At 40.6% G+C, this 12,561-nt stretch overlaps 1 protein-coding gene across 1 annotated transcript in view; it reads left to right on the forward strand.

Moving 5' to 3' along the window:
• The window catches only part of CRYBG3 (crystallin beta-gamma domain containing 3), a gene marked incomplete at its 5' end in the record, with an annotated part of 113,232 nt that overhangs the window by 98,104 nt on the left and 2,567 nt on the right, over positions 1-12,561 (forward strand). The window contains 2 exons of the mRNA XM_082840128.1: positions 1,826-1,949; positions 12,239-12,397. Coding sequence (XP_082696254.1) covers positions 1,826-1,949; positions 12,239-12,397 — 283 coding nt within the window. The remainder of the gene's footprint in view (positions 1-1,825; positions 1,950-12,238; positions 12,398-12,561) is intronic.

Here is a 12,561-nt window from a genome sequence, read left to right on the forward strand (position 1 = left end):
TGGGTCTTCATTGTTGCGTGTGGGCTTTTTCTAGTTGTGGCGAGCGGGGGCCACTCTTCCTTGCGGTGCACGTGCTTCTCATTGCAGTAGCTTCTCTTGTTGCGGAGCATGGGCTCTCGGCGTGCAGGCTCAGTAGTTGTGGGATCTTCCTGGACCCAGGGATCGAACCCGTGTCCCCTGCATTGGCAGCTGGATTCTTAACCACCGCACCACCAGGGAAGTCCCTTACAGCTTTTTTATACATTTCTTTTCTTTACATTTCTAAGTGGAACTGATAGTTACTGACTCACTTCTGGAAATTTCTCACGAGCTTATTTCACTCTTTTGTAGAAAACTGCTGCCATTTTACTGTAACATTCTTATTGCTTCTCTTTAGTTTATTATGTACCTCCTCTCACTGTTCTTGATTCTCTGAAAGAGAATTGGTACATGGAGTAAGGACTAGTGAAGGCTGTCTGAAGGTTTTCCTAGGCCACAGATGGCTCCCAGAATGCCCCTTAATGCACAGCCAGCTGCCCTCAGTGACAAGTTTTGTTTTGTTCTGTTTAATCCCTGTATTATGCCACATCTCTGATCTGTGGTGGTAATGGGGGCCAAGTTAATGCTTTTCAACTGTGAAATTCATTAGATTAATATATAATGAGGTATAGTTTATTGAAACCTTGCCTAGGTTTTATAACTGAGACATCCCTGCCCGTCTAAAAAGAATCTGCAAAGCTGGAGAGGTAGCTCAGCCCCTCCATGGTCATGCTGTCCTGACTCTGCACCAATCTGATGGTTTATTTAGATTGTGTTGGCAAGAAGGGGTAGAGGGAAGGTCATATGCCTTGTTCATCCATTCATAATTTAGCCAAGCCTGATCTTGGCTGTGGAGAGCAGGAGGCTTCGTCTGAACCAAGCAAGGCAGCCACCTCGTCTTCATGCCTACTTTCTGAAAGCACCATATGCCATGACCTGGAGTCCTGCTGAGAATTTCAGATCCTCTTGGCAGTCCCAGCTTATTCTCCTTAGCTTGATAACCCCCTCAAGCAGGGCTCAGCAAACCTTTTCAGTAGGGGCCAGGTGGTCTTTTCAGTTTGTTGGCTATCCTGACTCTGTCACAAGCATTCAACCTGCCATTGTGGTGCTGAAGCAGCCGAGGCCAATCCGGAAAGGAATGGGCGTGACTGTGTGCCACTGAATGAGTCTCCAGGCTCCAGACACTCACCTTGAGGCCCTGCACACTTTGACACACTGTAACTTGGCCCGATTTGAAGGCCCCTGGGGTACTGAGAAGTATTTGCAAAGGAGCTAGACCTTGAAGTAAGGGTTCAGACCAGATTTCTGTGGATAATTTTAAGTAGCCCTTGCTGGGAGTTGTTGTGGAAGGAGGTGTGTCTGCAGAGGTCACCGGAGCTGTCCAGAGAGGCTGTGAAGGATGTGGGACAGTGAGCCTAAGAGTGGAGAGGAAACAGGTGGTTTTTAACTGGGTGAGTAGGGAGGAATTACGGTCTATCTCTGAATGTTAAAATGTGAGGAAAAAAACTTGGTATCATCAAAGGAACAAAGAATTCTAAAGCTGGAGGGAACCTTGTTTTGGACGTAAGAAAACCAGATTCCTGATGAATCTAAATCTTCTAAGCCACAGTCCAGTGGGCTTTCTCCTAGTCCTCCCTGCTTTTTCCGTTAAAATATACAGTTGCACAATGTTTTTTCTTAAAAACAGTCTACAAACCTGGAGGTTTTAAAGAAGGAACCCTATATGGTATAGTAAGAGGTATTTTTGTTAAGAGATTGCTTTCTGTTTTAAGCATCCCATTTTTTTTTCTTTCCTCTTCTCGTATAGGTGGATAGCTTATGAAGGATCCAATTTCTTAGGAAGACAAATCCTACTCAAGCCTAATGAGATCCCGAATTGGACAGCATTCAGTGGATGGAAAACAATTGGTTCCCTCCGTCCTATGAAGCAGGTAAGGAGAAGAGAACCATACGATCCAAAATAGCTCCATTTCTTAGTAGAAATGTCAAAACCCACAGCATCTGAACTATGGACCGTTTAATTTAGTTTGCCATTTATGTTATAGGAGGATCTGATTAGGATGGGGATTTTATAGATTTTAACTAATTCATAAAATTGTACCTAAGGTCAGCACTGGGTTTTAGCTTTGAGTCCAGAGTCCTATTGACCTTGTTGCCTTTTCATGGGAAAATAAGTATCATAAGCTCTGTGACAAGCAGTGGAAAGAAGAATGAACTCTGAGAGTGCACTAGTTTTACTTCCTAAGTACTTGGCCTTTTCCCCCCACTTATGTAATACTCAGGATGGATCCTGGCAATTTAATTAACATAGTATTTATTGCACACCTACTGCTTGTCAGTCTTCTATTCAAAAGCTTCCCACTGTACTTCGGATATAGTCTAATCTCTTCAACGTGTCCTATGTGATCTGGCTCCCCCTGGCTTCTCCAGCCTCATCTCTCATCATCTCCCACTCACACGCATGGCTGTCACATGCACCAGCACACAGAGTGTTTTCCCACGCTTAACACAGGCTCTGCCCTCTGTCTAGAAGTTTCTCCCCCCATTCTTTGCCAGGCTAGTTCTTACTTCTCCTTCTAAGTTCATCTGTAGTTTCAGGTCCTCCAGGAAGCCTGTTTCACTCTCTCTAAAACCAAACTACATCCTTAAAGACCTGGTTCTTTTTCTACAAGACACTGCCTGCAGTTTGTCATGACATAGTTGTTGTTGGACTGGCTGCTTTCTCACTCTGCTAGAAGCCCTGTGAAGGCAGGGGCTGTGCATACTCTACCCTGTCACAATGTCTGGCACATTGTAGGAACTCAGGGACTATCTGTTTAATGAAGGCATGAATGTATAAATGGATAAGTGAATGTTTGACATTATGCAGAAAAATTATGGAAGATGTATAAGGGCAGACATGATTTTGGCCTTCTTGGAGCTTACATTTTTGTTGGGTAAAAAACATGTCCAACTCAAAGCAGTAATATAAACTGCAAAATGGGGAGGGGCCAAGATGGCAGACTAGAAAGACCCTGAGCTTACCTCCTCTCACAAGCACACCAAAATCACAACGATCTGCAGAACAGCCATCAATGAAAAAGACTGGAACCTACCAGAAAAGACATTCTATAACTGAAGACATATAGAAGGAACCACAACGAGTAGGAGGGACAGACTTGCAATATAATCAAATCACATACCCCTGAGTGGGTGGCCCAAAACCTGGAGAATAATTATATTGCAGAAGTTCTCCCAAAGGAGTGTGGGTTCTGAGCCCTACATTGGGCTCACCAGCCTGGGGGTCCTGCACCAGGAAGACGATCCCCCAGAGCATTTGGCTTTGAAGGCCAGTGGGGCTTAATTTCGGGAGCCCCACAGGACAGGGGAAAATAGAGATGTCACTCTTAAACGGTACAAGCAAAATCTCATACACAATGCCCAGGGCAAAAGCAGTAATTTGATAAGAACCTGGGCCAGACCTACCTGCTGGTCTTGGAGAGCCTCTCAAAGAGGTAGGTGGCAAACGGATCACTGAGCTGGAAGACAGAGTAGTGGAAATCACTGACGCTAAACAAAAGAAGAAAAGAGAAAAAAAAGAGGACAGCCCTCTGGTACAACATCAAGCACACTAATATTTACATTGTAGGCGTCCCAGAAGGAGAAGAGCAGGAGAAAGGGCCTGAGAAAATATCTGAGACGTAATAGCTGAAAACTTCCCTAACCTGGAGAAAGAGTCACTCTAGTCCAGGAAGCACAGAGAGTCCAATACAGGATTAACCCAAAGAGGAACATACCAAGACACATTGTAATTAAAATGACAAAAATTAAGGACATAGAGAGAATATTAAAAGCAGTGAGGGAAAAGCAACATATAACATACAAGGGAACTCCCATAAGGCTATCAGCTGATTTTTCAGCAGAAACTGCAGGCCAGAAGGGAGTGGCATGATATATTTAAAGTGATGAAAGGGAAAAACCTACAAGCAAGAATATTCCACCCATCAAGGTTCTTGTTCACATTTGATGGAGAAATCAAAATCTCTACAGACAAGCAAAAGCTAAAAAGAGTTCAGCACAACCAAACCAGCTTTACAACAAATGTTAGAGGAACTTCTCTAGGCAAAAAAGAAAAGGCCACAACAAGAAACAAGAAAATTATGAAATGAAGAAGCTCACCGGTAAAGGCAAACAAGCAGTAAAGGTAGGAAATCATCCACACACAAAGCTAGCAGGGAGGTTACAAAGCAAAGTAAAACCATCTCTATCCACAATAAGCAGTCAAGGGATACACAGAACAATTAGGTGTAAAACATGACATCAAAAACAGTAATCATAAGGGGAGGAGAGTACAAATAGAGGCTAGTTAAAATGCATTTGAGATTAAGAGATCAGCAACTTAAAACAGTCATTTATATATATAGACTGCTGTATAAATACCTAATGGTAACCATAAACCAAAAATCTACAACAGATATACACACAAAAAGGAATGCAAACATAACACTAAAGATAGTCATCAAATCACATTAGAAGAGAACAAAAGAAGAAAAAAGGGGAGAAAAGGGCCTATAAAAACAAATCCAAAACAGTTAACAAAATGGCAGTAAGAACATACATATCGAGAATTACCTTAAATGTAAACAGACTAAATGCTCCAACCTAAAGACACAGAGTGGCTGAATGGATACAAAAACGAGACCTGTATATATGCTGTCTACAAGAGACTCACTTTAGATCTAGAGACACATACAGACCAAAAGTGAGGGTTTGGAAAACGGTATTCCATGCAAGTGGAAATCAAAAGAAAGCCAGAGTAGCAATACTTAACATTAGACAAAATAAGACTTTAAAATACTGTTACAAGAGACAAAGAAGGACACTATATAATGATCAAGGGATCAATCCAAGAAGATGACATAACAGTTGTAAATATATATGCACCCAACACAGGAGCACCTCAGTATATGAGGTAAATATTAACAAACATAAAACAAGAAATTGACAGTAACACAATAATAGTAGGGGACTTTAATACCCCATTCACATCAATGGACAGATCAGACAGAAAATCAATAAGGAAACACTGACCTTAAATGACACATTAGACCAAATAGATTTAATTTATGTAGAGAGAGCATTCCATCCAAAAGCAGCAGAATACACGTTCTTTTCAAAGTATACCTGGAACATTCTCCAGGATATATCACACGCTAGGCCACAAAACAAGCCTCGGTAAATTTAAGAAAATTGAAATCAAGTATCTTTTCCGACCACCATGCTATGAGACTAGAAATCAGCTGCAAGAAAAAAACTGCAAAAAACACAAGCCTGTGAAGGCTAAACAACTAAACAACCAATGGATCACTGAAGAAGTCAAAGAGGAAATCAAAAAATACCTACGGACAAATGAAAATGAAAACACAACAATCCAAATCCTATGGGACACAGCAAAAGCAGTTCTAAGAGGGAAGTTTAGTGATACAGGCTCACCTCAGGAAACAAGAAAAATCTCAAACAACCTAAACCTCATGCCTAAAGCAACTAAAGAAAGAAGAAACAAAACCCAAAGTTAGTAGAAGGAAAGAAATCATAAAGATCAGAGCAGAAGTAAATGAAATAGAGACTAAAAGCACAATAGAAAAGATCAAAGAAACTAAAAGCTGGTTCTCTGATAAACCTTTAGCCAGACTCATCAGGAAGAAAAAAAGGGGAGAGGGCCCAAATCAATAAAATCAGAAGTGAGAAAGAAGTTACAGCCGACACCACAGAAGTACAGAGGCTCATAGGGGACGACTACAAGCAACCGTCTGCCAATAAAATGGACAACCTGGAAGAAATGGACAAATTCTTAGAAAGGTATAATCTCCCAAGACTGAAGCAGGAAGAAATAGAAAATATGAACAGACCAATTACCAGTAATGAAATTGAATCAGTAATTCGAAAACTCCCAACAAACAAAAGTCCAGGACTAGACGGCTTCACAGGTGAATTCTACCAAATATTTAGAGAAGAGTTAACCCCTATCCTTCTGAAACTATTCCAAAAAATTGCAGAGGAAGGAACAGTTCCAAACTCATTCTCTGAAGCCAGCATCACCCCGATACCAAAACCAGACAAAGATATCACACAAAAGAAGAAAATTACAGGCCAGTATCACTAATGAACATACATGCAAAAAGCCTCAACAAAATACTATCAAACCAAATCCAACAATACATTAAAAGGGATCATACACCATGATCAAGTGGGATTTATCCCAGGGATGGAAGGATTTTTCAGTATCTTCAAATCAATCAATGTGATATACCACACCAACAAATTAAAGAATAAAAAAAACATATGTTCATCTCAACAGATATAGAAAAAGCTTTTGACAAAATTCAACATCCATTTACAATAGAAACTCTCCAGAAGGTGGGCACAGAGGGAACATAACTCAACATAATAAAGGCCATATATGACAAACCCACAGCTAACATTATACTCAAGGATGAAAAGCTAAAGAAATCTCCTCTAAGATCAGGAAAAAGATAAGGATGTCCACTCTTGCCGCTTTTATTCAACACAGTATTGAGAGTCCTAGCCACAGCAATCAGACAAAAGAAAGAAAATGAATCCAAATTGGAAAGAAGTAAAATTGTCACTGTTTGTAGATGACGTGATACTATACAAAGATCCTAAAGATGCCACCAGAATACTAGAGCTCATCAATGAATTCAGTAAAGTTGCAGGATCCAAAATTAATATGCTGGAATTTGTTGCATTTCTATACACTAACAATGAACTTTCAGAAAAAGAAAGTAAAGAAACAATCCCACTTACCATTGCATCAAAAAGAAAAAAACACCTAGGAATAAACTTACCTAAGGAGGCAAAAGACCTGTATTTGGAAAACCTTAAGACACTGATGAAAGAAATTGAAGACGACACAAACAGATGGAGAGATTTACCATGTTGTTGGATTGGATGAATCAGTATTGTTAAAATGACCATACTTCCTAAGGCAATCAACATATTCAATGCAATCCCTATCAAAATACCAATGGCATTTTTCAAGGAACTAGAACAAATAATTTTAAAATGTATAATGGAAACAAAAGACCCCCAATAGCCAAAGCAATTTTGAGAAAGAACTGAGCTGGAGGCATCACACTCCCTGACGTCGGACTATACTATTGTACAAAGCTACAGTAATCAAAGCATTATGGTACTGGCACACAGACAGACAGACACATCAGTGGAATAGGATAGAGACCCCGGAAATAAACCCATGCACCTACAGTCATTCTATGACAAAGGAGGCAAGAATATGTAATGGAGAAAAGACAGTCTCTTCAGTAAGTGGTCCTGGGAAAACTGGAGAGCTACCCATAAAAAAATCAAATTAGAACATTCTCTAACACCATATACAAAAATAAACGCAAAATGGATTAAAGACCTAAATATAATACTGGATAGTATAAAACCCCTAGAGGAAAACATAGGCAGAACACTCTGACATAAATCACAGCAATATTTTTTTGGATCCATCTCCTAAAATAAAGGAAATAAAAGCAAAAATAAATGGACCTAATTAAACGTAAAAGCTTTTGCAAAACAAAAGAAATCATCAGCAAAACGAAAAGGCAATCTACTGAATGGAAGAAAATGTTTGCAAATGATATGACTGATAAGAGATTAATATACAACACATAAAAACAGCTTGAATAGCACAACACAAAAAACATACAACCAGATTTAAAAATGGGCAGAAGAACTGAACAGACATTTTTACAAAGAGGAAGTGCAGATGGCCAACAGGCACCTGAAAAGATGTTCAACATCACTAACCATCAGAGAAATGCAAATTAAAACCACAATGGGATATCACATCACACTTGTCAGAATGGCTATTATCAAAAAGAAGACAAAAAAAAATGTTGACGAGGATGTGGAGAAAAGGGAACCCTTGTGCACTGTTGGTGGGAATGTAAATTGGTGCAGCCACTGTGGAAAACAGTATGGAGGTTTTTCCAAAAACTAAAAATAGAACTACAATATGACCCAGCAATTCCACTCCTGGGTATATGTCCCAAAGAACCAAAAACACTAATTCAAAAAGGTACGTGCACCCCAATGTTCATAGCAGCATTATTTACAATTGCCAAGATATGTCCATCAACAGATGAATGGATAAAGAAGACGTGATGTGTGTGTGTGTGTGTGTGTACACACACACACACACGATGAAATACTACTCAGCCATACAAAAAAAAGAAATTTTTCCATTTGCAGCAACATGGTTAGACTTGGAGGGCATTATGCTTGGTGAAATGTCAGAGAAAGACAAATACTGTATGATATCACATGTGGAATCTAAAAAATACAACAAACTAGTGAATATAACAAAAAAGAAGCAGATGCACAGATACAGAGAACAAACTAGTGGTTACCAGTGGGGAGACTGGGGAGGGGGAGTAGGAAGCAGAGACTATTGGCTGTAAGATAGGCCCAAGGATGTATGGTACAACACGGGGAGTACAGCCAATATTTTGTAATAACTGTAAATGAAAAGTAACCTTGAAAAGTTGTACTAAAACTTTTTTAAAAAATTAAAAGCTAGGGGCTTCCCTGGTGGCGCGGTGGTTGGGAGTCCGCCTGCCGATGCAGGGGACACGGGTTCGTGCCCTGGTCCGGGAAGATCCCACATGCCGCGGAGCGGCTGGGCCCGTGAGCCATGGCCGCTGAGCCTGCGCGTCTGGAGCCTGTGCTCCGCAATGGGAGAGGCCGCGGCAGTGAGAGGCCTGCGTACTGCAAAAAAAAATTAAAAGCTAAGAAAAGTGCAAAACAGTGTGTAATCATCTAAAAGCCACAGGCAATCCCTGATTCAGAGGAAGCATGAACATGTGTAGGAGTGGTGGGAGGTTTCACGGAGGGTAGGAACCCATGCTAGGCTTTAGGGGTACTGTGGCCAACGGATATGCCGTTGGTACTTCTCTGAACCCTTTAGAAACACTTTCACACTTGATTCCAACAATAGTCCTTTAGGGTAGGAGTTATTACAGTTGACTCTTGAACATGGGTTTGAAATACGTGGGTCCACTTATACTCCAATTTTTCCAATAAATACTACAGCATTACAGGACTACAGTGATCCAAGGTTGGTTGAATCCACAGATGTGGAACTGAGGATACAGAGGGCCGACTATGTTATGCTCAGATTTTCAACTGCGCAGAGGGTTGGTGCCCTTCACCCCGGCATTGTCTAAAGGTCAACTGTATTCCTGTTTTCTAGAAGGAAAAATAAGGCTGAGAGAGAGAAAGCAAATTGGCAAAAGTCATCCAAGTGTCAGAACCAGGATTTGAACCCATACCTATTATGCTCTAACATCTGTGTTCTTAAAACAACCACACCCTACTTTCCTCCAAAATAAGAGAAGCATTTACAGTGTGGTACCATATACTTCAGGCACTGAGCGAGTGTAGGTAGCATAGTGGGTATAAATGCCGAGGCTCTGATTTTCAGATCTGACATATAAGTGGTAAATAAATGGTAGCCAATAAAGTTACCCTAATTATTGGTCTTGCTGCCCCCTTCTCTCTCTCGCTCTGTCAAACACACACACACACCCCATGCTCATCCCTACCACTCTGGTTCTGTTGGTTCAAATCCTAGCTCTGCCTCTCAGAAGCAGTATGACTTGGGGTGAGTCACTTCATTTCTTGGCACCTCAGATTCCTCACTGGTGAAACAGTGATCACATTGCTTACCTCTCAGTATCACTGTGAGGGTTAAATAAGAGTCTGACACAACACGTGGCTCATATTGCTGTGGTAACACATTTATTTTGAAAGGTTCTTTATTCACGATGTCCTTTGAGAGAACCAGAGATGCCCAACTGAGGGATACTAAACATCAGTGCACTTTCTTGGCAGAGTGTGTGGTACAGGATTTCCTGACCCTCACATCTTGCTTATTCCTCAGTCCTGTCACATGGGATGATGGGTAACCGCCCTGAAAAGCCGTGGGGAAAAAGCACGGCTGAAGTGGGGTTTCAGTTTAGCTTTTACCGACTATATGATAACGCTTAATCCCATGTTGTTAGAAACTTTAGAAGCCAAGTTGGATGCTGAGAACATTTCCCTCACTTTTGAAAGGGGGTTCCTTGCTGGGGAAGGATGTCCCTGCCTATTGTTCAGGGCCCTGAGATAAAGAATAGCTAGAACAGTGTCCTCTGATTTTACGTAGTTTTTTGACAATTAACATTATATATCATTCTCCTTGCATTGTGCTTTGGGAAATTATTCCTGGTTAAACGTTTAATTTCAAAATAATATTTTAATAGATTATTTTCCTTTGTTTATTTAGGCCACAGCTTTGAAACGCAGCAAAGGAATTCTAGGTTTCTAAAACAGTATCATGGGTCCTATTTCCTTTTTGGTAAAGCTCTTGGCACTGCTTTAGTTTATATTCTTGTTTAGAAATTCAGGAATCATTAAAATGTGATCCTCTTTTGAGCTTGGGAATTAGGAAGTCACTAAGGTAATTATCTGCATATCGGTGTTTAAATGTATAATTACAGAGGAGTCAGACTACAAGTGTGTAAAAAGGGTAATTAGTACCTTGCTTGAGTTAATGGATTAAAACTGTGATGTTTGGTCCTAACATAATTGGAACTCTGTCATCTGTGAAGGTCACACCTGTTTTCTTATATATATAAGGTAAGGAAACTGTAGCAAAGAATGTACTGAAGCGTCCAGAATTAATTGCGGTGGGAGATTTATAGAATTATATGATTTATAGACTTTTGAATTATAGGAGTTTACCTACTGTTGCACTATGAATGTGGAAGTAGTGGTTTGAAACACTTAAAACATTTTGCCTAGTAGAGGTCTTTTTCACCTGCTTTAAATTACCAGATTAAAAAAAAAAAAGTCTTTCTATTTGCTCATTTAAGTGTTCCGAATGTTTATTTCCTTAGGAAGGCAAACTTTAACTGGTCTCATGTTGACCCATCTTAAGTTTCAAAATAGAATATTCATTGGTGGGTTTACCATGATACCTTGTTGAATTTACCTAGCACTTACATTTCTCAGAGTGAAAGTGCTCTTTTGTTAAATCACAGATCATGTGTTACTGTTATTTGACGGGGTTGTAATTGGGATGCCAACACCTGACCCAAGGTGGGGATGTTGGGTGTCCTGTGTTATATTACATTAAGGCTGGAGGCCTAAGTCCTGGGGCTGAAAGAATAGTTTCTGTGGAGCTTCAGTCATGTGCTGTGTCCTCCTGTCATCTTATTTCACTGCCACTTTTGGAATCGGTCTCATTCCCCGTGTCTGAGAGTAACTAGTGCATTTCTCACACAGGCCTTAGAGCATCAGGGTGAAGAGGGAGTGTTTTGGTGCAGACAAACCTGGCTCTTCCTTGTCTGCGTCACCCTTATTTACAAAAATGCGGGTCATAATTGTACTTTCTTGAGGGGTTGTTCTGGTCATTAATTCTGACTGTGGCCCAGAAACCATTTAGGACTAAGTCTCAATAAATAATAACTGTTACCCATAGAGGCAAGTCCCAGATTTAATATTTTATTTGCAAACTTCTTGTATATATGCCCGGCCCAGGAGATGAAGTCCTCTGTTACCCAGTTTTTGAATACCTACCTAGTGATCACCTACATGCATGGTCTCTTTCCTTGACATATTAAGGTCGACAAAGTATAAACAAAGAAATTACCAGTGCTACTAGGGCCCTCAGCTACCTGGGTTTTTCAAGACCTCCCATAGCATTCATTGGGCACTGAATCATAGCTCAAGCCAGTATGTCTGATGATCGTACTGTCGCTGCTAAGTTGTTGTGACATCCATGTAGGTAGTACCCTGCCCTTATTCCTACTCCTCTGCCTTCCTCAGGCCAGCTGGGACATAGTAGTTAGTGAATGAACCTCATTAAGTGCCGAATGCTGCACCGCCCCTTGCCATAATGGAGTGCGAGTGAATGAAACTATTACCTTTCACCCTTCCAAAAGAGTGTATTTCAGAAAAAATATAATAGAGACTGTACAGTTTAAGCTGTGTGCCCTGTGGTGTAAGGATCTGTTAATAGAAAATATTAATTTACACACATCTGCTAAAGTGAAACAGATATAAATAAGCTAAATTCTGTTACCTCTCACATCCCCCTCAAGCTGTCCTTTGGAAAGATTGATTTCCAGATTCAAAAGGTTTTTTCAAAATGTCTCTGTTCCTCCCGTCACAGCCTGCAGTGTACATAAGAATAAAGAACCGAGCCCAGGACGAGTATCTGACAGTCACCGGAAATGTAGCTGACACGAGGGCAACATCTGTGTGCCTTTCGCCCTACAGTGGGAAGAATACTCAGATCTGGCACTACTGTCGAGGACTCTTTAAATCCAAGGTAACCAACCCCGCTGATGGTACACCCCGCTTTTCGGTCTTTGGTCTTTTTCATTTGGAAACCAGAATCTTGCCAAATCAAATGGCATGATAAAATAATGCAATTCCCTATCGACAGTTTTTTGCATAATTATAAGAACATTGACATATATATTACTGAAGCAT

The sequence above is a fragment of the Leucopleurus acutus genome (genome assembly GCF_964270905.1).
Source record: "Leucopleurus acutus genome assembly, chromosome: 5".
Lineage (NCBI taxonomy): Eukaryota > Metazoa > Chordata > Mammalia > Artiodactyla > Delphinidae > Leucopleurus > Leucopleurus acutus.